Source organism: Chionomys nivalis, chromosome 5, assembly GCF_950005125.1.
Source record: "Chionomys nivalis chromosome 5, mChiNiv1.1, whole genome shotgun sequence".
Classification (NCBI taxonomy): Eukaryota; Metazoa; Chordata; class Mammalia; order Rodentia; family Cricetidae; genus Chionomys; species Chionomys nivalis.
Window position 1 is genome coordinate 22,166,984 of NC_080090.1, and position 14,537 is coordinate 22,181,520.

The 14,537-nt window shown below is 41.4% G+C and overlaps 1 protein-coding gene across 1 annotated transcript in view; it reads right to left on the bottom strand.

Annotated features, from left to right (window-relative positions):
• The window catches only part of Cd84 (CD84 molecule), a 33,561-nt gene extending 20,212 nt beyond the window's left edge, over window positions 1–13,349 (bottom strand). Inside the window, exon 1 of the mRNA XM_057770023.1 lies at window positions 13,243–13,349. Within this exon, the coding sequence (XP_057626006.1) occupies window positions 13,243–13,288 (46 nt within the window). The 5' untranslated portion in view covers window positions 13,289–13,349. The remainder of the gene's footprint in view (window positions 1–13,242) is intronic.
• Between the last annotated feature and the right edge of the window lie 1,188 nt (window positions 13,350–14,537).

Consider the following 14,537-nt stretch of genomic DNA (forward strand, 5'->3'; position numbering starts at 1 on the left):
GATGGCTACTTATCAACAGAGAACCTACTGTAGCCTCAAGATGATCAAAAAGGGATTCAGAGTGTTCAAGTAGGACAGAAGCTGAAAACATCTCTTTAAATTTTATGTCTTTGAAGATGTGGTGGTTTGAAAGAAAACAGCCCCCAAAGGGAGTGGCACTATTCAGAAGTGTGGCTTTGCTGGAGGAAGTGTGTCACTGTAGGGGTGGGCCTTGAGGTTTCCTATGTTTGAAATATCACCCAATGAGTCAGTCAACTTCCTGTGCCTGCAAGATATAGCACTCTCAGCTCCAGCAGCACTCTGCCTCCACTCTGCCATGCTCCCCACCGTGACGATAATGGGCTGAACCTCTGAAACTGTAAGCGAGCTACTCCAATTAAACCTTTTATTTATATGAGTTGCCATGATCATGATGTCTCTTCACAGCAATAAAAACCCTAAGACAGAAGAAGTGTATTGATGCTCTTTGAGAATGGAAAGCATGTGAGACAATCCAATGGGAAGCCAGATTATCCTGCTGGGGGAGGTGGAAGGGATGTGGGTTTGGGCTGGGTGGGTTTGTACTCACTTGATGACCCCTTTCATTAGGTAGACTACAGGATGGATTGTAATAACGTCTGTTTCACAGGATGCTGTTATCACAGCACACAGAAGGGGCTTACAGCATACTAAACATTTAGTGTCGAAAACATAAAGTGACAGATAACCATTCTGATGGCATCACCTCTTCAGTCATGTGGAAGGCGAGACCAGCTTCTAAGAAGGAGATCAGGCTCAAACTGGCTAGGAAATCTGACAACAATGGGTACATGTTTTAAGTTCAGATGTATTTGTACCTATCAGAATAATTATGAAAAAACTATTGAAACCCTTATCTCCTCATTTCTAGATGTGGGTAACTATTTGATAACGTATGAAATAGCGCTTAGCACAATGTGTGGGTGGTACATATATGTGGTAGTTTTAATTATTTTGGTGGAACAAGTTCGAAACGTGGTCTTATAAGCCGGCAGGAGGTTGATGAAGCAGATCAAATGGTTGCGGAAGCCTTGGGGTCCAAGTCAAGAGGTGTCCTACAGCTACATCATAGCTGACCAGTCTCAGTTTCAAACTCCCGTAGAGCAAACTGACCACAAAGGGGAAGAGTGAGAGGCAGACTGTGCTTCCAAAGAAGAGACAAGGGCCAGGAGAGGCTACACTGGTGAGGTTTGAGTGATGTGTGTTCAGATTCCATTGTGACAGAAGCTGCAATGTGAATCAAAGGAGGACAGATTTATTTTGACTCACAGTTCATAGGTTTTAGTTCATAGCTACTTAGCTCCACTGCTATAAGCTGAGGCAAGGTAGAATATCACGGCAAGGAGCATGCTAGAGGCTAGCTTTCCTCCTCATGGTACTCAGTAGTCATAGAAAGAACAGATGAGTAGGGAAGCAAGGTCTCCCTTTCTAGGGCATAACTTGCAGTAATCAATGTGTCTTCATTAGACCCCGTCTCCTAGTTTCTCTCACTTCCCAATACCATCATCAGGTCTTGAATATATCAAAAGATTGACCCACTGGTGAAGTTAGAACCCTTGTAATATGATCACTTCTCCAAACCCAGCAGATTAAAACTAAGCCTTTAACATATGGGGTTTTGGGGCCTGAGGAGGGATAGATATTTCATATTCGTACTCAACACATGGTAAAAGTCTGTGGTGATCCTTTAGGTAGTTCTGAGGAGGAGAAAATCTAGAGTAGAGATCATGGACAACACCAGCATGGATGGAGCACTGTGGGCATACTCTCTGTGAAAGGCAGCCTGCCTCTCTCTCTTTAGGCTGGAGTACTTCTCCCAGAGGACAGATGAGGCCACGGATTAGCCAGCGACCTGTGTTTAACTGGATGATGTCTTCTGTGCCTGTGCGTGGACTCCACAAACACACATTCCATGAATAAGTAGCTATCCAAAGCTGCCACTGGAAGGAGACAACAGGAATGTTGGGAAAAGACATTTGAAAAAGAATAAAGAAACAGAAAAAGAGTCAGAAAACCATCTGGGGTTGAGAACTTGATGAGCTAGACTGTATGAGCTAGACTGTCTTGAACTGGACAGAGGGAAATTCGTTGTGGTGCTTCTTAGGTTCTATGAAGAGCAGACACCATGTCCTCTGGGCTTGTGAAATCACTTAGTCTCCTTTCACGGACTTCACCATCATCTAGATCCTGCCAGGTCAGACCTCAGTCATTCACCTGCCATCCTTTCTCTCTCCCTGACAGCCGTACAGGCCAGGAGTGCTTCACCTTGGTGTATGCGCCTGCTCCGTTCCCTTTCATGCCAGACCCTCCCGCATGCCTTCGTCTTATGTAGGTCTTGATTCTGACATCCTCCCATCAGAGAGAGCTTTCCTGACTGTCACCACTCCAAAAGCATTGGGACCTGGAGAATGGAGCCTAAAAATGAGGCAGACTGAAGTCTCACACAATAGCCAACTTTAGAGCCTCAGATAATGTTTTAGCCTTTACGCAAGGTCATCCTGTAGGCAAAGTTTGTAAGGTTCAAGCTGTATACAATCACAAGGACAAGCTGTGCTTGGCTGAGTAACCACAGTAAGTGCAGTGGTCATTTGAACCAAATCCACTCCCATTTGCTGCACCTAGAAGGGGCACAAGAGCACTTTCCAAGAACAATTCTGTGCTTTGGAGGACGGAGGTCACAAGACTCTTGTTCTCTTTCCTTGGAATTTTCTCACAAGCACCAATAAATCCCCTCACACAGCTTCACCCATGGACTGTGTTCTGACACCCAAGCACCAATGCTAAAGCCGCCCACTCCTTGTGTTTTCTTTTTGTGCCAGACAACACTACTTAAAGTCTCAAATATGTGTGTTAATTTATCATCACCCCCGTTTCCCTGAACACAGTCTACTTGAATGAAGAATCTTTCTTTTCATCACTAATGTGTCTCCTATAACCAGGGGATGGTTTTTAAAGTATTTCTTGGGGGTGGGGGGTGGAGAATGAACACGAATACCTTTTCTTGCTGTGAGTAAATCACTCTATTTAGCAATAGAAATATGAAATAAAACAAATAAACAACAAGAGAGAAAATTCAACAGCAAAACTAAAAATGAGGGCCAAAGAGAATTCTTCACTGGTCTCTGGGTCTTGGTCAAAGTTCAAACTGATTAATGAGACGGGACAGTCAGCAAATTGTAGCTTCCTTCTACTGGAATATCTGCACTGTTTGAAAAGAAAATCCACAGGAATCTACAGAATGGGGACTCACAACATAGCAACAGTGCCCCAAACTGCAGATCAAGAAACATGATTCATGCCAGACTCTAATGCTTGTTACACTCAGTCCCTTATGATCCACAAGGAAGGAGAGAAACAACACTTATGGGCTCTAAAGACTTTAATAATAAGTCACCACCTAAGCGGGTCACTGATCAATCAGGGCTTCAGAACAGAGACTCGTGAGCCTGGTTGCTCCTGGCAGCCCTGAACAGGGCCAGAGCAGGGTTTATAAGAACAAAATTCACAGACGTTTGTTGCCAAGTTACAGACATGATTTTCACAATCAGATGAAAGATTAGGGACTTTCTTTGTGTGCTCCATCACTGTCAGCTGACACAAAATGGAAGTTTTTCAGTCCAACCAATCAGATGCATTTGTGTTTTTTTTTTCTGTTATTAGGAACAGCCATAATGTTTTGAGAGAACTGAGGGACATAGCAGACTACTCTGTTGTCTAAGGAGGAGGTTGGTGAGCCATTGTAAAGTTCACAGCTCTCTTAGGGCTTGCCTAGCCTACATGTTACCCTACAGGTAAAATGGAGTCTGAAGTAAAAATGGCAGTACTCAGGCCAAGGTGCTTTTGCCTGCTCCCTTCATTGCTGACAAGCTAGACATCCAAGAATGTACTGAACTAGCTAAGCCTCAGGATCCTAGCTGGTGAATAAAACTAAGAAGAGCTGTCACTTTGAGTCACTTTGAGGGCTAGATGATCTAGTGACAGGTCTCTCCAGTTTCTGTACCAATGGAGAAGGATTTAGAGACCCCCCAGGAAATCTTGCCTTTAGGCGCATCCTTGGCCTGCCCCTTTGTAAGTCACTGTTGACCAGCCTTTAAGGCTGGGACTACCTGGCTGTGACTACTGGTGTTATGGGACACTAGCCATCGGTCCTACCTGGCTGTGACTACTGGTGTTACGGGACACTAGCCATCAGTCCTCCATGCCTCTGTTTCTTCAGATTTCACTGGAAATAACACTGACTTCATAAAATTGTCGCAAGATGCTTTGCTGATGCTCATGGGAGGCCTGCCCCTTTCTGAGCAAATACGGAGGAAGGAGGAGTGGGTTGAAAGATGGGAGGAGAGGAAGGAGTGGGAGGAGAGGAGAGAGAGGAAGCTGCAGTGGGGACGTAAGAGAAATAAATTAATAAAAAGCATTACGAGAGCTAAATAAGCTAATATCTGTGGGCTGGCATATCCTGACCACTACATTGTTTCTTAAATACAAAACAAATAAGAGGCTGGAGAGATGACTCAGCCTGTCAAGCAATTGCTTTGTAAGCATGAGGACCTGAATTCAGATCTCCAGCACACATCTGTAACTCTAGCCCCATGGGGATGGGGGGTGGGGTGAGGAAGAGCCAGGTAGATTCCTGGAAACTCATTGGTCATCCAACCTCGCTGAATCAGTGAACTCCAGGTTCAATTAGAGAAACTATCTTAAAAAATAAGGGCGAGAGCATTGAAAAAAGACTATGTATGTTGACCTCTGACCTCCTCATATAGGTGCACACATATGCACCTGTGTGTACATGGGCATATACCACACACACACACACACACACACACAACACACTCATTCGTAAATATCTCTCAAACAAATAACATTGTTGAAGGGACTAAATATACTACTCTAAAGGAAAGAAAAAGGTTGGGACATCAGGGTGAGGCAGAGGGTATGTTAGAGAGGAACTAGGTACAGTTGAATTATTGCTTAACAATCACTCCTACCCTTTGTTTCCTCATGGTCCTTTAAATAAACATTTCTTGTTCTTGTTTGGGGGGTGGGGCAGGAACTAAACTATCCTTTTTTGATCTCCATCCCAGAGTTAGCAGTGTGGCTAGAAGGTCCCTCCATATTTGAGAACTGGGAGGACAAACAGACATAGCTTGAGTATGCAACACTCAAATAAGAGTCAGTTATATTAGCCAAAATAAGGCAAGAGATGTTGAGAGCAATGAGGAAGGAAAGGGCAGGCCAACAGAAATCCTATGTCACTCTCCCCATAATTATAGAAATTCTTAGGTCACAGTTGTATTTTTAAAAAGCAACCTACAACCCTCTACAGCAGTATACCATTTTTCTAGACGTTTTTATTTTATGTCATCTTTATTAAGACTTAGGTTATTCTGAATCAATACTTTAAAACTTGAAATAAAACACAAAATCTCAAACAGAGGTGGGGATGTGGTCATCCATTGCTTAACTAGTGTTGCTCCTCCTAGCAAACACTTAAACTTTGATTAAAACAAAATTCCTCACTTTTTGACTTCTAAGTATCTCTGTATCAACACTTTCATCTGAAAATGGGCTTATTAATAAGTACAATCCATCTTATGGAGTATCATGGGATTGGACAAAGTAATATTGTAGAGAACTTAGAATTATGTCAGGCATATAGTGATTGTTTCATACATGGTTAATCTTTGCCTTCATTGATGGAAGATAGGAGAAAAATCAGAGGGGAAAGGTTGAGTGAATAGATGCAAAAATGGAAGGAGGGTGGAAAATAATCAAACCAACACAGGAAAGACTTAATAGAGAGAATGAACAAGGAGCGAGTGGTGGACTACTCTGTCTTCTGTCCCTGGAGGCTAAGTGGCTCTTCACACAACCACGAGAAGTTGAATCAGAGCACAAGACTGTAAGTCTTGCTTTGGAGAAGACTTTTCCAGCACAAAGTAGTCATGAGCTCACTGTCTCCAACTTCCTTATCCTGTGATGTCAGAGAAGAATGCAGATTTCTATATGTAGTTCTCCTTCACTTCTTGGCTGTTTCCCTGCTCCAGTTGCTGGGGGAGGGGCAGAAAAGCCCTGTTGGTCTCCATGCCCAGCACTGAATAGAAGGGACCACTCACTCCACCAAGGGTAGCAGCAGGAGGAATTTAGAGCATATTGTATCCTTCCGTAGTATCTGTGAAATAACTCTAGGTACACTTAGGGTGATCCATATGTTTGACTTCTTTGAAAACAAGGTCTCACTCCCTGTTTTGAGCATGTCTGACAAAATGAATATCTCATCCCTGGTTTCCTTTTTAATATCCCAATAGCCTGTACTCAAGCACCAACTGCTACTGTTTTGCTGTTTAGCTTCCTTAGACCATCCCACAAACAACTAAGTCCTGCCCAGGATCTGTGTACAACAGAACTAGGACCCTTCTTAATAAAGCATGAAACACAAATATGAAACACAGCACCAGAATCAGCTAACATATACATGTTTTTAAGACAGGATCTCACTATGTATAGAGGACTGACCTGGAACTCATTATGTAGACCAGAATGGTCTGGAACTCCCCTGCCTCTGTCTTCCAAATGCCAAGATTAAAGGTGTACACCACCACACTTGGCTATTATTTTCAAGTACTTACTTCATTCAGACACACACACACATACACACACACACACACACACACACACACACACACACCATCACCACCCAAACAGTAGGAATCAACAATCATTTGTCATTGACATCTCTCAATATCAGCGATCTCAATTCCCCAATAAAAAGACACAGACTAACAGAATGGATGTGAAAATAGGATTCATCCTTCTGTTACACCCCCAAAACACACCTCAACATCAAAGATAGACGTTATTTCAGAGTAAAGGAATGGAAAAAGATATTCAAAGCAGATGGACCTAAGAAACAAGCTGGTGTAGCCATTTTGGTTTCTGAAAAAATAGACTTCAAGCTAAAACTAATCAAAAGAGATAGGGAAGGACACCAAGAGGACATTGCAATTGTTAACATCTATGCCCAAACATAAGGGTACCCAGGTTTGTAAAAGAAACACTACTACAGCTTAAATCACATATTGATCCTCCCACACTGATAGTGGGAGACCTCAATACCCGATTCTCACCAATGGACAGGCCAACCAGACAAAAAACTAATCGGAGAAATGCTGGCACGAACAGACTTTATAAACTAAATGTACTTAACAGATATTTACAAAACATTTCACCCAAACACAAAAGATTATGCATTCTTCTCTGCACTTCATGAAACCTTCTCCAAAACTGACCACATACTCAGATAAAAAGCAAGCCCCAGTAGATAATAAGAAAACTGAAATAACTTCCTGCATCCTATCAGATCACAGATTAAAGTCAGCTACTAAAACCAACAGCAACAACAGAAAGCTTACAAACTCATGGAAACCGAACAACTCTCTACTGAATGAAAAACAGACCAAGATAGAAATTAAGAAAGACTTTCCAGATTTCAATGAAAGTGCCTACACAACATACCCAAACTTATGGGACACCGTGGGAGTGGCTCTAAGACAGAAGTTCATAGCACTAAGTGTCTACATTTAAAAACAAACACCTGGAGAGATCTCTCAGTAGCAACTTAACAGCACACCTGAAAGTATTAGAACAAAAAGAAGTAATCACAGGCAAGAGGTATAGACACAAGAAATAATCAAACTCAGGGAAGAAATCAATAAAATAGAAACAAAGAAAATACCAAAAAAGAAAAAATTCAATGAAACAAAGAGTTAGTTCTTTGACAGAAATCAACAAGATAGGCAGGCATTTATTCAAGCTAAAAGGCAGAGCTAGAATATCCAAATTAACAAAATTAGAAATAAAAAGGGGGAGCATAATAACAGACACCTAGGAAATTTAGAGATTCAAAAGTAAATTCTTAAAAAACTTGTACTTCACTAAATTAGAAAATTTAAAAGAAACGGGTAATTTTCTCAATAGGTACCACTTACCAAAGTTAAATCAAGGTCAGATAAGCAATTTAAACAGATCTATAAACCCCCAGTGAAATAAAAGCAGTCATTAAAAGTCTTCCAACCAAAGAAATCCCCAGACTAGAAATATACCATATTTTCAAAGAGGAGTTAACACCAACACTTCTGAAATTATTTCACAAAATAGAAATGGAAAAAACATTGCCTGTCTCATTTTATGAGGCCACAGTTACCCTGATACCCAAACCACATAAAGACCCCAAAAAGAAAAAAAATTACAGGCCACTTCCTCTTATGAGCATAGACACAAAAATACTTAATAAAATACTTGCAAACTGAACCCAAGAACACATCATGATCAAGTCGCTTCATCCCAGAAGTGTAAAGATAACTCAGTATACAAAAACCAATAAATGTAATCCACCACATAAACAAACTGAAAGAAAAAAAAGACACAATCATCTCATTAGATGCAGAATAGGCCTTTGGCAAAATACAACACCCCTTCATGATAAGGGTCCTGGAGAGAGTAGAGATATAAAGGACGTATCTAAACATAATAAAAGCAGTTTACAGTAAGCCCGTGGGCAACATAAAATTAAATGGAGAGATACTCACAGCAATTCCATTAAAATCAGGAACAAGACAAGTGTATCCACTTTGTCCATATCTATTGAATATTAGTGCTTGAAGTCTTAGCCAGAACAATAAGACAATGGAAGGAGATCAAGGGTATACAAATAGGAAAGGAAGAAATAAAAGTATCTTTATTTGCAGATGATATTATAGTATACATAACCGACCCTAGCAATTCTACTGGGGAACTCCTACAGCTGATAAACATTTTCAACAAAGTAGCTGGATACAGAATTAACTCACAAAAATCAGTAGCCCTCCTATAAAAATCAGGGAAATAACACTTTTCACTATAGCCTCAAATAATAGAAAAAAACTTCTTGGGTTAATTCTACCAAGCAAGTGAAAAACTTACATGATAAAAACTGTAAGATATTGAAGAAAAAATAGACGAAGATATCAGAAGATAGAAAGATCTCCCATGCTCATGGATCAGTAGGATTAACATAGTGAAATGACCATCCTAAAAAAAAAAAAAAATCTACAAATTCAGTGCAATCCCAATCAAAATTTCAGTGCAAATCTTCACAGATCTTGAAAGAACAATTCTTAACTTCATACGGAAAAAAAAAAAAACCAAGATAATTAAAACATTCCTGAAAAATAAAAGAACTTTGGGAGGTCTCACCATTCCTGATCTCAAGTAATACTACAAAGCAATAGTAATAAAAACATCATTGTGTTGCCAAAAAAAAAAACCCACTTTGATTAATGGAATTGAATTGAAGATCCATACATAAATTCACAGACCCATGGACTATGATTTTTGATAAAGAAGCAAAGAAGCCAAAATTATACAATGAAAAAAGAGCATCTTCAACAAATGGTGTTGTTCTCACTGAATGTCTGCATGTAGAAGAATGCAAATAGATCCATACTTATCTGCCCAAAACTCAAGTCCAAGTGGCTCAAAGACCTCAGTATAAAAATCAGATATAATGAACTGATTGAAGAGAAAGTGAGGGATAGTCTTGTACTCACTGGCACAGGAGAAGACTTCTTGAACGGAACATAGATAATGTAGGCAATAAGACCAACAATGAAGAAACGGAACTTCGTGAAATTGAAAAGTTTTTGTAAGGGAAAGGACATCACCATTCAGACAAAGCAGCAGTCTACAGAATGGTAAAAGATTTTTAGCAACTCACCGTCTGATAGAGAACTAATATCTAAAATATTTAAAGAAACTAGGTATCAAAAAAACCAAATAATCCATTTTAAAAAATGGGGTACAGACCTAAACAGAGAATTTTCTTTAGAGGAAACTCAAATGGCTGAGACACACTTAAAAGAATTGTTCAAAATCCTTAGCCATTAGGGAAATGAAAATCAAAACTATGTTGAGATTCCATCTTACACCTGTCAGAATGGCTAAGATCAAAACACACGTGACAGCTCATGTTGGAGAAGACATGGAATAAGGGGAACACTCATCTATTGCTGGTGGGAGTGCAAACTTGTACAGTCATTATGGAAATTGATATGGCAGTTCCTTAGAAAATTGGGAATCTATCTACCTCAAGATCCATTTATACCTCTCTTGGTCATATACCCAAAACATGCTTCATATTACTTACAGGGACACTTGCTCAACCATTTTTATTGCTGTTCTGTTCATGATAGCAAAAAAACTAAAAGCCACCTATATATCCCTTAATAGAAGAATGAGTAAAGAAATTGGGGTACATTTTCACAATGGAGTGTTCCTCAGCTTTTAAAAAAATTGATATCATAAAATTTGTAGGCAAATGGATGGAACTAGAAAAAAATCTTTCTGAGTGAGGTAACCTAGACCCAGGAAGATAAATATGATAACACATTCACTTATATGTGAATTCACTTATATGTAAATGATTACCAACCTACAGTCTATAGACCCAGAGAGGTTAGGTAAAGAGGAAGGTAAAAGAGGGATTACATGAATCTCTCTGGAAGAGGAAAATAGAATAGATTTTATGCGTGGACTTGGGGAGGGTTGGGACAGAAACAGGAGAGGAGGATCGGTGGAAGCGGGGAGGGGAGATAGGGTTAAGGGAGTGGATGCAGGAGAAACAGCTGGAATTGAGGGGCATTTGAGCGAGTATATGGAAACCTACCGCAGTGGAAACTTTCTAAAATATATCAAGGTGATTCTAATGAGATCTCCTAACTAGTGGGGCAGCAGAGTCCCAGTTGGCTATGTCTTGTCACTGAATGAGGCTTCCAGTACCAGGACTGGGTTTCATTTAGTTGAGTTATTGGGCAAGGGGGGGGGGTGTCTCATGGAAATCCCCAAATGACCCAGGCTGTTGCTAAGACAAGGGGTTGTTCTCCACAAAGTGATAGTGATGACCCATTTTATAGAGTAACACCAACACAACTCATTGAACATGGAGAAGTCCAGCTGGTGTCTACATGGAGTCTTTATCCCTGTATTCTAGTGTCTCTGGTACGGGAAGGTGCTCTGTAGGCTACCAAAAGAGAAAGAGAACACTAACACAGGCACAAAACCTTTGACCTACAACCTGTCTTGCATGAACAATACGCTAGGGCAATGGTGTCACAGAACTTGTGGGAATAACCAACCAATGTCTGATTTCACTAAAGCACACTCCATGAGACAGAACCCACACTGGACACTGCTTGTGTGACCCAGAGACTAGATAGCCCAGAGACCTGGGGTAAAACCAAACGCTAATAAAATGACCCCTAATAGTATTCTGCTACACTCCTAGATCAGTACCATGTTCAGTCGTCATCAGAGAAGCTTCCTCCTGTGCAGACCAGAACAGACGCAGAGACCCACAGCCAGACATTATGTGGAGAGAGAATCCTTGGAACACACAGCTCTAACTGGGATGTTTCCATCAAATCCCTCCCCTCAGAGCTCAGGGTCCCCACAGAAGAGGAGGCAGAGAGCCAGAGGTGATAGAGGACACCAGGAGAGCAAGGCTTCCTGAAGCAACTCAGTAAGGCTCAGTTGAACTCACAGAGACCGAAGCAGCAAGCATGGACCTCCATGGGGCTGTGCCAGGTCCTCTGTGCATATGCCATAGCTGAAAGTTTAGTCTTTTTTTTTTTTTTTTTTTTTTTGAGACAGGGTTTCAGCTCTGGCTGCCCTGGAACTCACTTTGTAGTCCAGGCTGGCCTCTGTCTCCCGAGTCCTGGGATTAAAGGCATACACCACCACCACCCGGTTTCAGTTTAGTCTTTTTGTAGGTTCCTGGGTGTGTGTGAAAGAATTGGTGTAGCATGAATAATAAAAACCCACAAACAGATTTTTGGGGTTCAAGTTCAAGATCAGAAAAGCAAAACAGCCAAACCACTAGAAAAGTTTTACTTGTCAAGGCTGGTCGACTTCAGGGGCCCTGAGCCTCTGTCTCCTTCTGTCTCATATTCCCCTTTAAGTGCTGGGATTAAAGGTGTGTGACTCCCTACTACTGGGATTAAAGGTGTGAGCCACCACCACCTGGATCTGTTTCTGCATTGATCTTGTGTAGCCCAGGGTGGCCTTGAACTGACACAGATCCATCTGCCTCTGTCTCCCAAATCCTGGGATTAAAGGCGTGTGACACCACTGCCTGGCCTCCAGTGGCTTAGTTTTACCCTCTGATCTTCAGGCAAGCTTTATTTATTAAAACATAAATAAAATATTACTGTAAGTTGGTCTGAGTCTGCAATTGGTCTTTTTTTCTTCTGTTGGATTGTATCGTCCAACCTCAGTGTGATTGATGGCTTTTGTTTCATCGTATTCTATTTAATTTGTCATGCCGGTTGTTATCTCTAGGAGCCTGTTCTTTTCCAATGAGAGACAGAAAGGAGAGGACCTGGGGGGAGGAGATGTGGGTGGGAACTGGGAGGAGTTTAGAGAAGGAAAACTAAGCAGGACATATTATATGAACAAAACATTTCTTTTTCAATAAATGGGGGGGCGGGGAGAAAATATACAGAAGCATTGGTTCTTGTTCCACTTGCTAGTGTTTTCCGTCATATGATTCCAGTGCCTACCATTAATTAATTAGCTATCCAACAAAACATTTTTATTTTATTTAATTTAATTTTTATTTTTGGTTTTTCAACACAGGGTTTCTCTGTAGCTTTGGAGCCTGTCCTGGAACTAGCTCTTGTACCAGGCTGGCCTCGAACTCACAAAGATCCGCCTGCCTCTGTCTCCTGAGTGCTGGGATTAAAGGCGTGCACCACCACTGCCCGACCAACAAAACATTTTTTAAGTGCCTTCTGTGTCCCAGACAAATTGTGGAGACAAGACCAGCTAAGCTGAGAGGATTAAACAAAGAGATGGAAATACAAAAGAAAAATCAAACCGACATGATGCTGGAAATGAAAAACTTAAGTCAAATACAAAGTTTGGTGGAAAGCCTCACAGACAAAATGAAAGCACTAATTAGGAGCTGGAATATCAAGTGCAAGATGATTGGTTTATTGGTTTAAAGAAATAAAGCACACAGTTTGGATCCTAAGCTCTTCCTGTAGTTCAATGTTTTGAGTAAAATCTAAACAGAAGCCCAGGGTGATCTGTTGAAAATAGATCAAAGGGACATGTCAATGACTCCCCAAGTGTAATTTCTAAAATCTTAGGGGCAGTAGGAGTTGAATTCGAACAAGGTTCAGAACTTACAGGTCTGCAGGCAAAGGAACCAGATCCACATGTGCTGCTGGGCCATCTCCGGTCAGGCTGGAGTCTTCTGAGGGAAGCATGAACGCCAGACGCTAGCAGTCTGTTTTACTTCACTTTTGGGGCTTCCGGTAGCTTGAGAGGAAGTGTAAGTAGGGCTAAGAATTTAATCTTTACCAGTGTTTTCCACTATATGACTACAGTTCCTATAAATTGTTAGTTAACTAGTTATTCAACAATTGTTTACTAAGTGCCTACCATGAGCCAGACATATTATGGGTGCTGATCATATCAACACCAAAGATGTAATCAACCGCCTTCCTTTTGTGGGGTTTCTATCCTTTTTGGAGGGATTGATAATTACACAGGAAATTTCAGTAAGTGGTGATATGTATTGCGGCAAGAAGAAATACAAGGACCTCTGAGAGTGGAGGCGTCTATTCCAGGCTACGGTGAGTTGGAGGCAGTTTCTGAAAGGAATTGATAATTTAGCAGAATAAATTAGCATTATTAGCCAAAGAACTAATTGTGTTCTGAATCACGAGACTATCCCTCCCACTGGCCCCCTGTCACCTAGGTAAGTTAACCCTCCCACTCATGAATCAGCATGAATCCCTACAGCTGAACTGCATGCAGGCCTTGGTGGGACAAGACCAGCTAAGCTGAGCCAACAGTAAGACCCAGTCTGACTGCACAATGCAGGTGTGTCAAATGCATTCCAAAAGACAGACACACATTTCCAGATGGCAAGACAGAGTGAGAGCCAAAGCTGGCTCTGAAGTCAGAGGCAACAAGATCCAGAGTAGGAGTCAGAGACGGAGAAGTGCCAACCAGATTCAAAGCCAGAGCTGGTCCAGACAGGTGCTCACGGTTAGAGAGTCCAAGAAGAAGTGCCCAGTCCCAAAGGAGCGCCAAGTAGCAAGACAGGGTTCCAGGATCCAGGAAAGGAACGTGAGAGATGCCAGATAATATCCAGCAATAAATGGGCCTATTCCTGGTAGTGACTGTTATTGAAGATGGGTTCCTACTCTCGGAGTAGAGTTAGAGGGATGGAGTTTAGTATCCTCAGCACAGAGGGAAATAAATTATAACTCTACTACAATCCAATCCCTCTGAATCACTGCACTCACTCTCTGAAACAAGAAAAGTGACCTAAGAGAAACTGACAGCTGAGCAAGTTCAGTGCACAACACACAAATAACATGAAAAAAAAATCAAGATAACTTGTCTTGTGCTGGAGGAGAAAGGGTTCAGTGGTTAGCACTCTCTGCTCTTTCAGAGGACCTGGGTTTGATCTC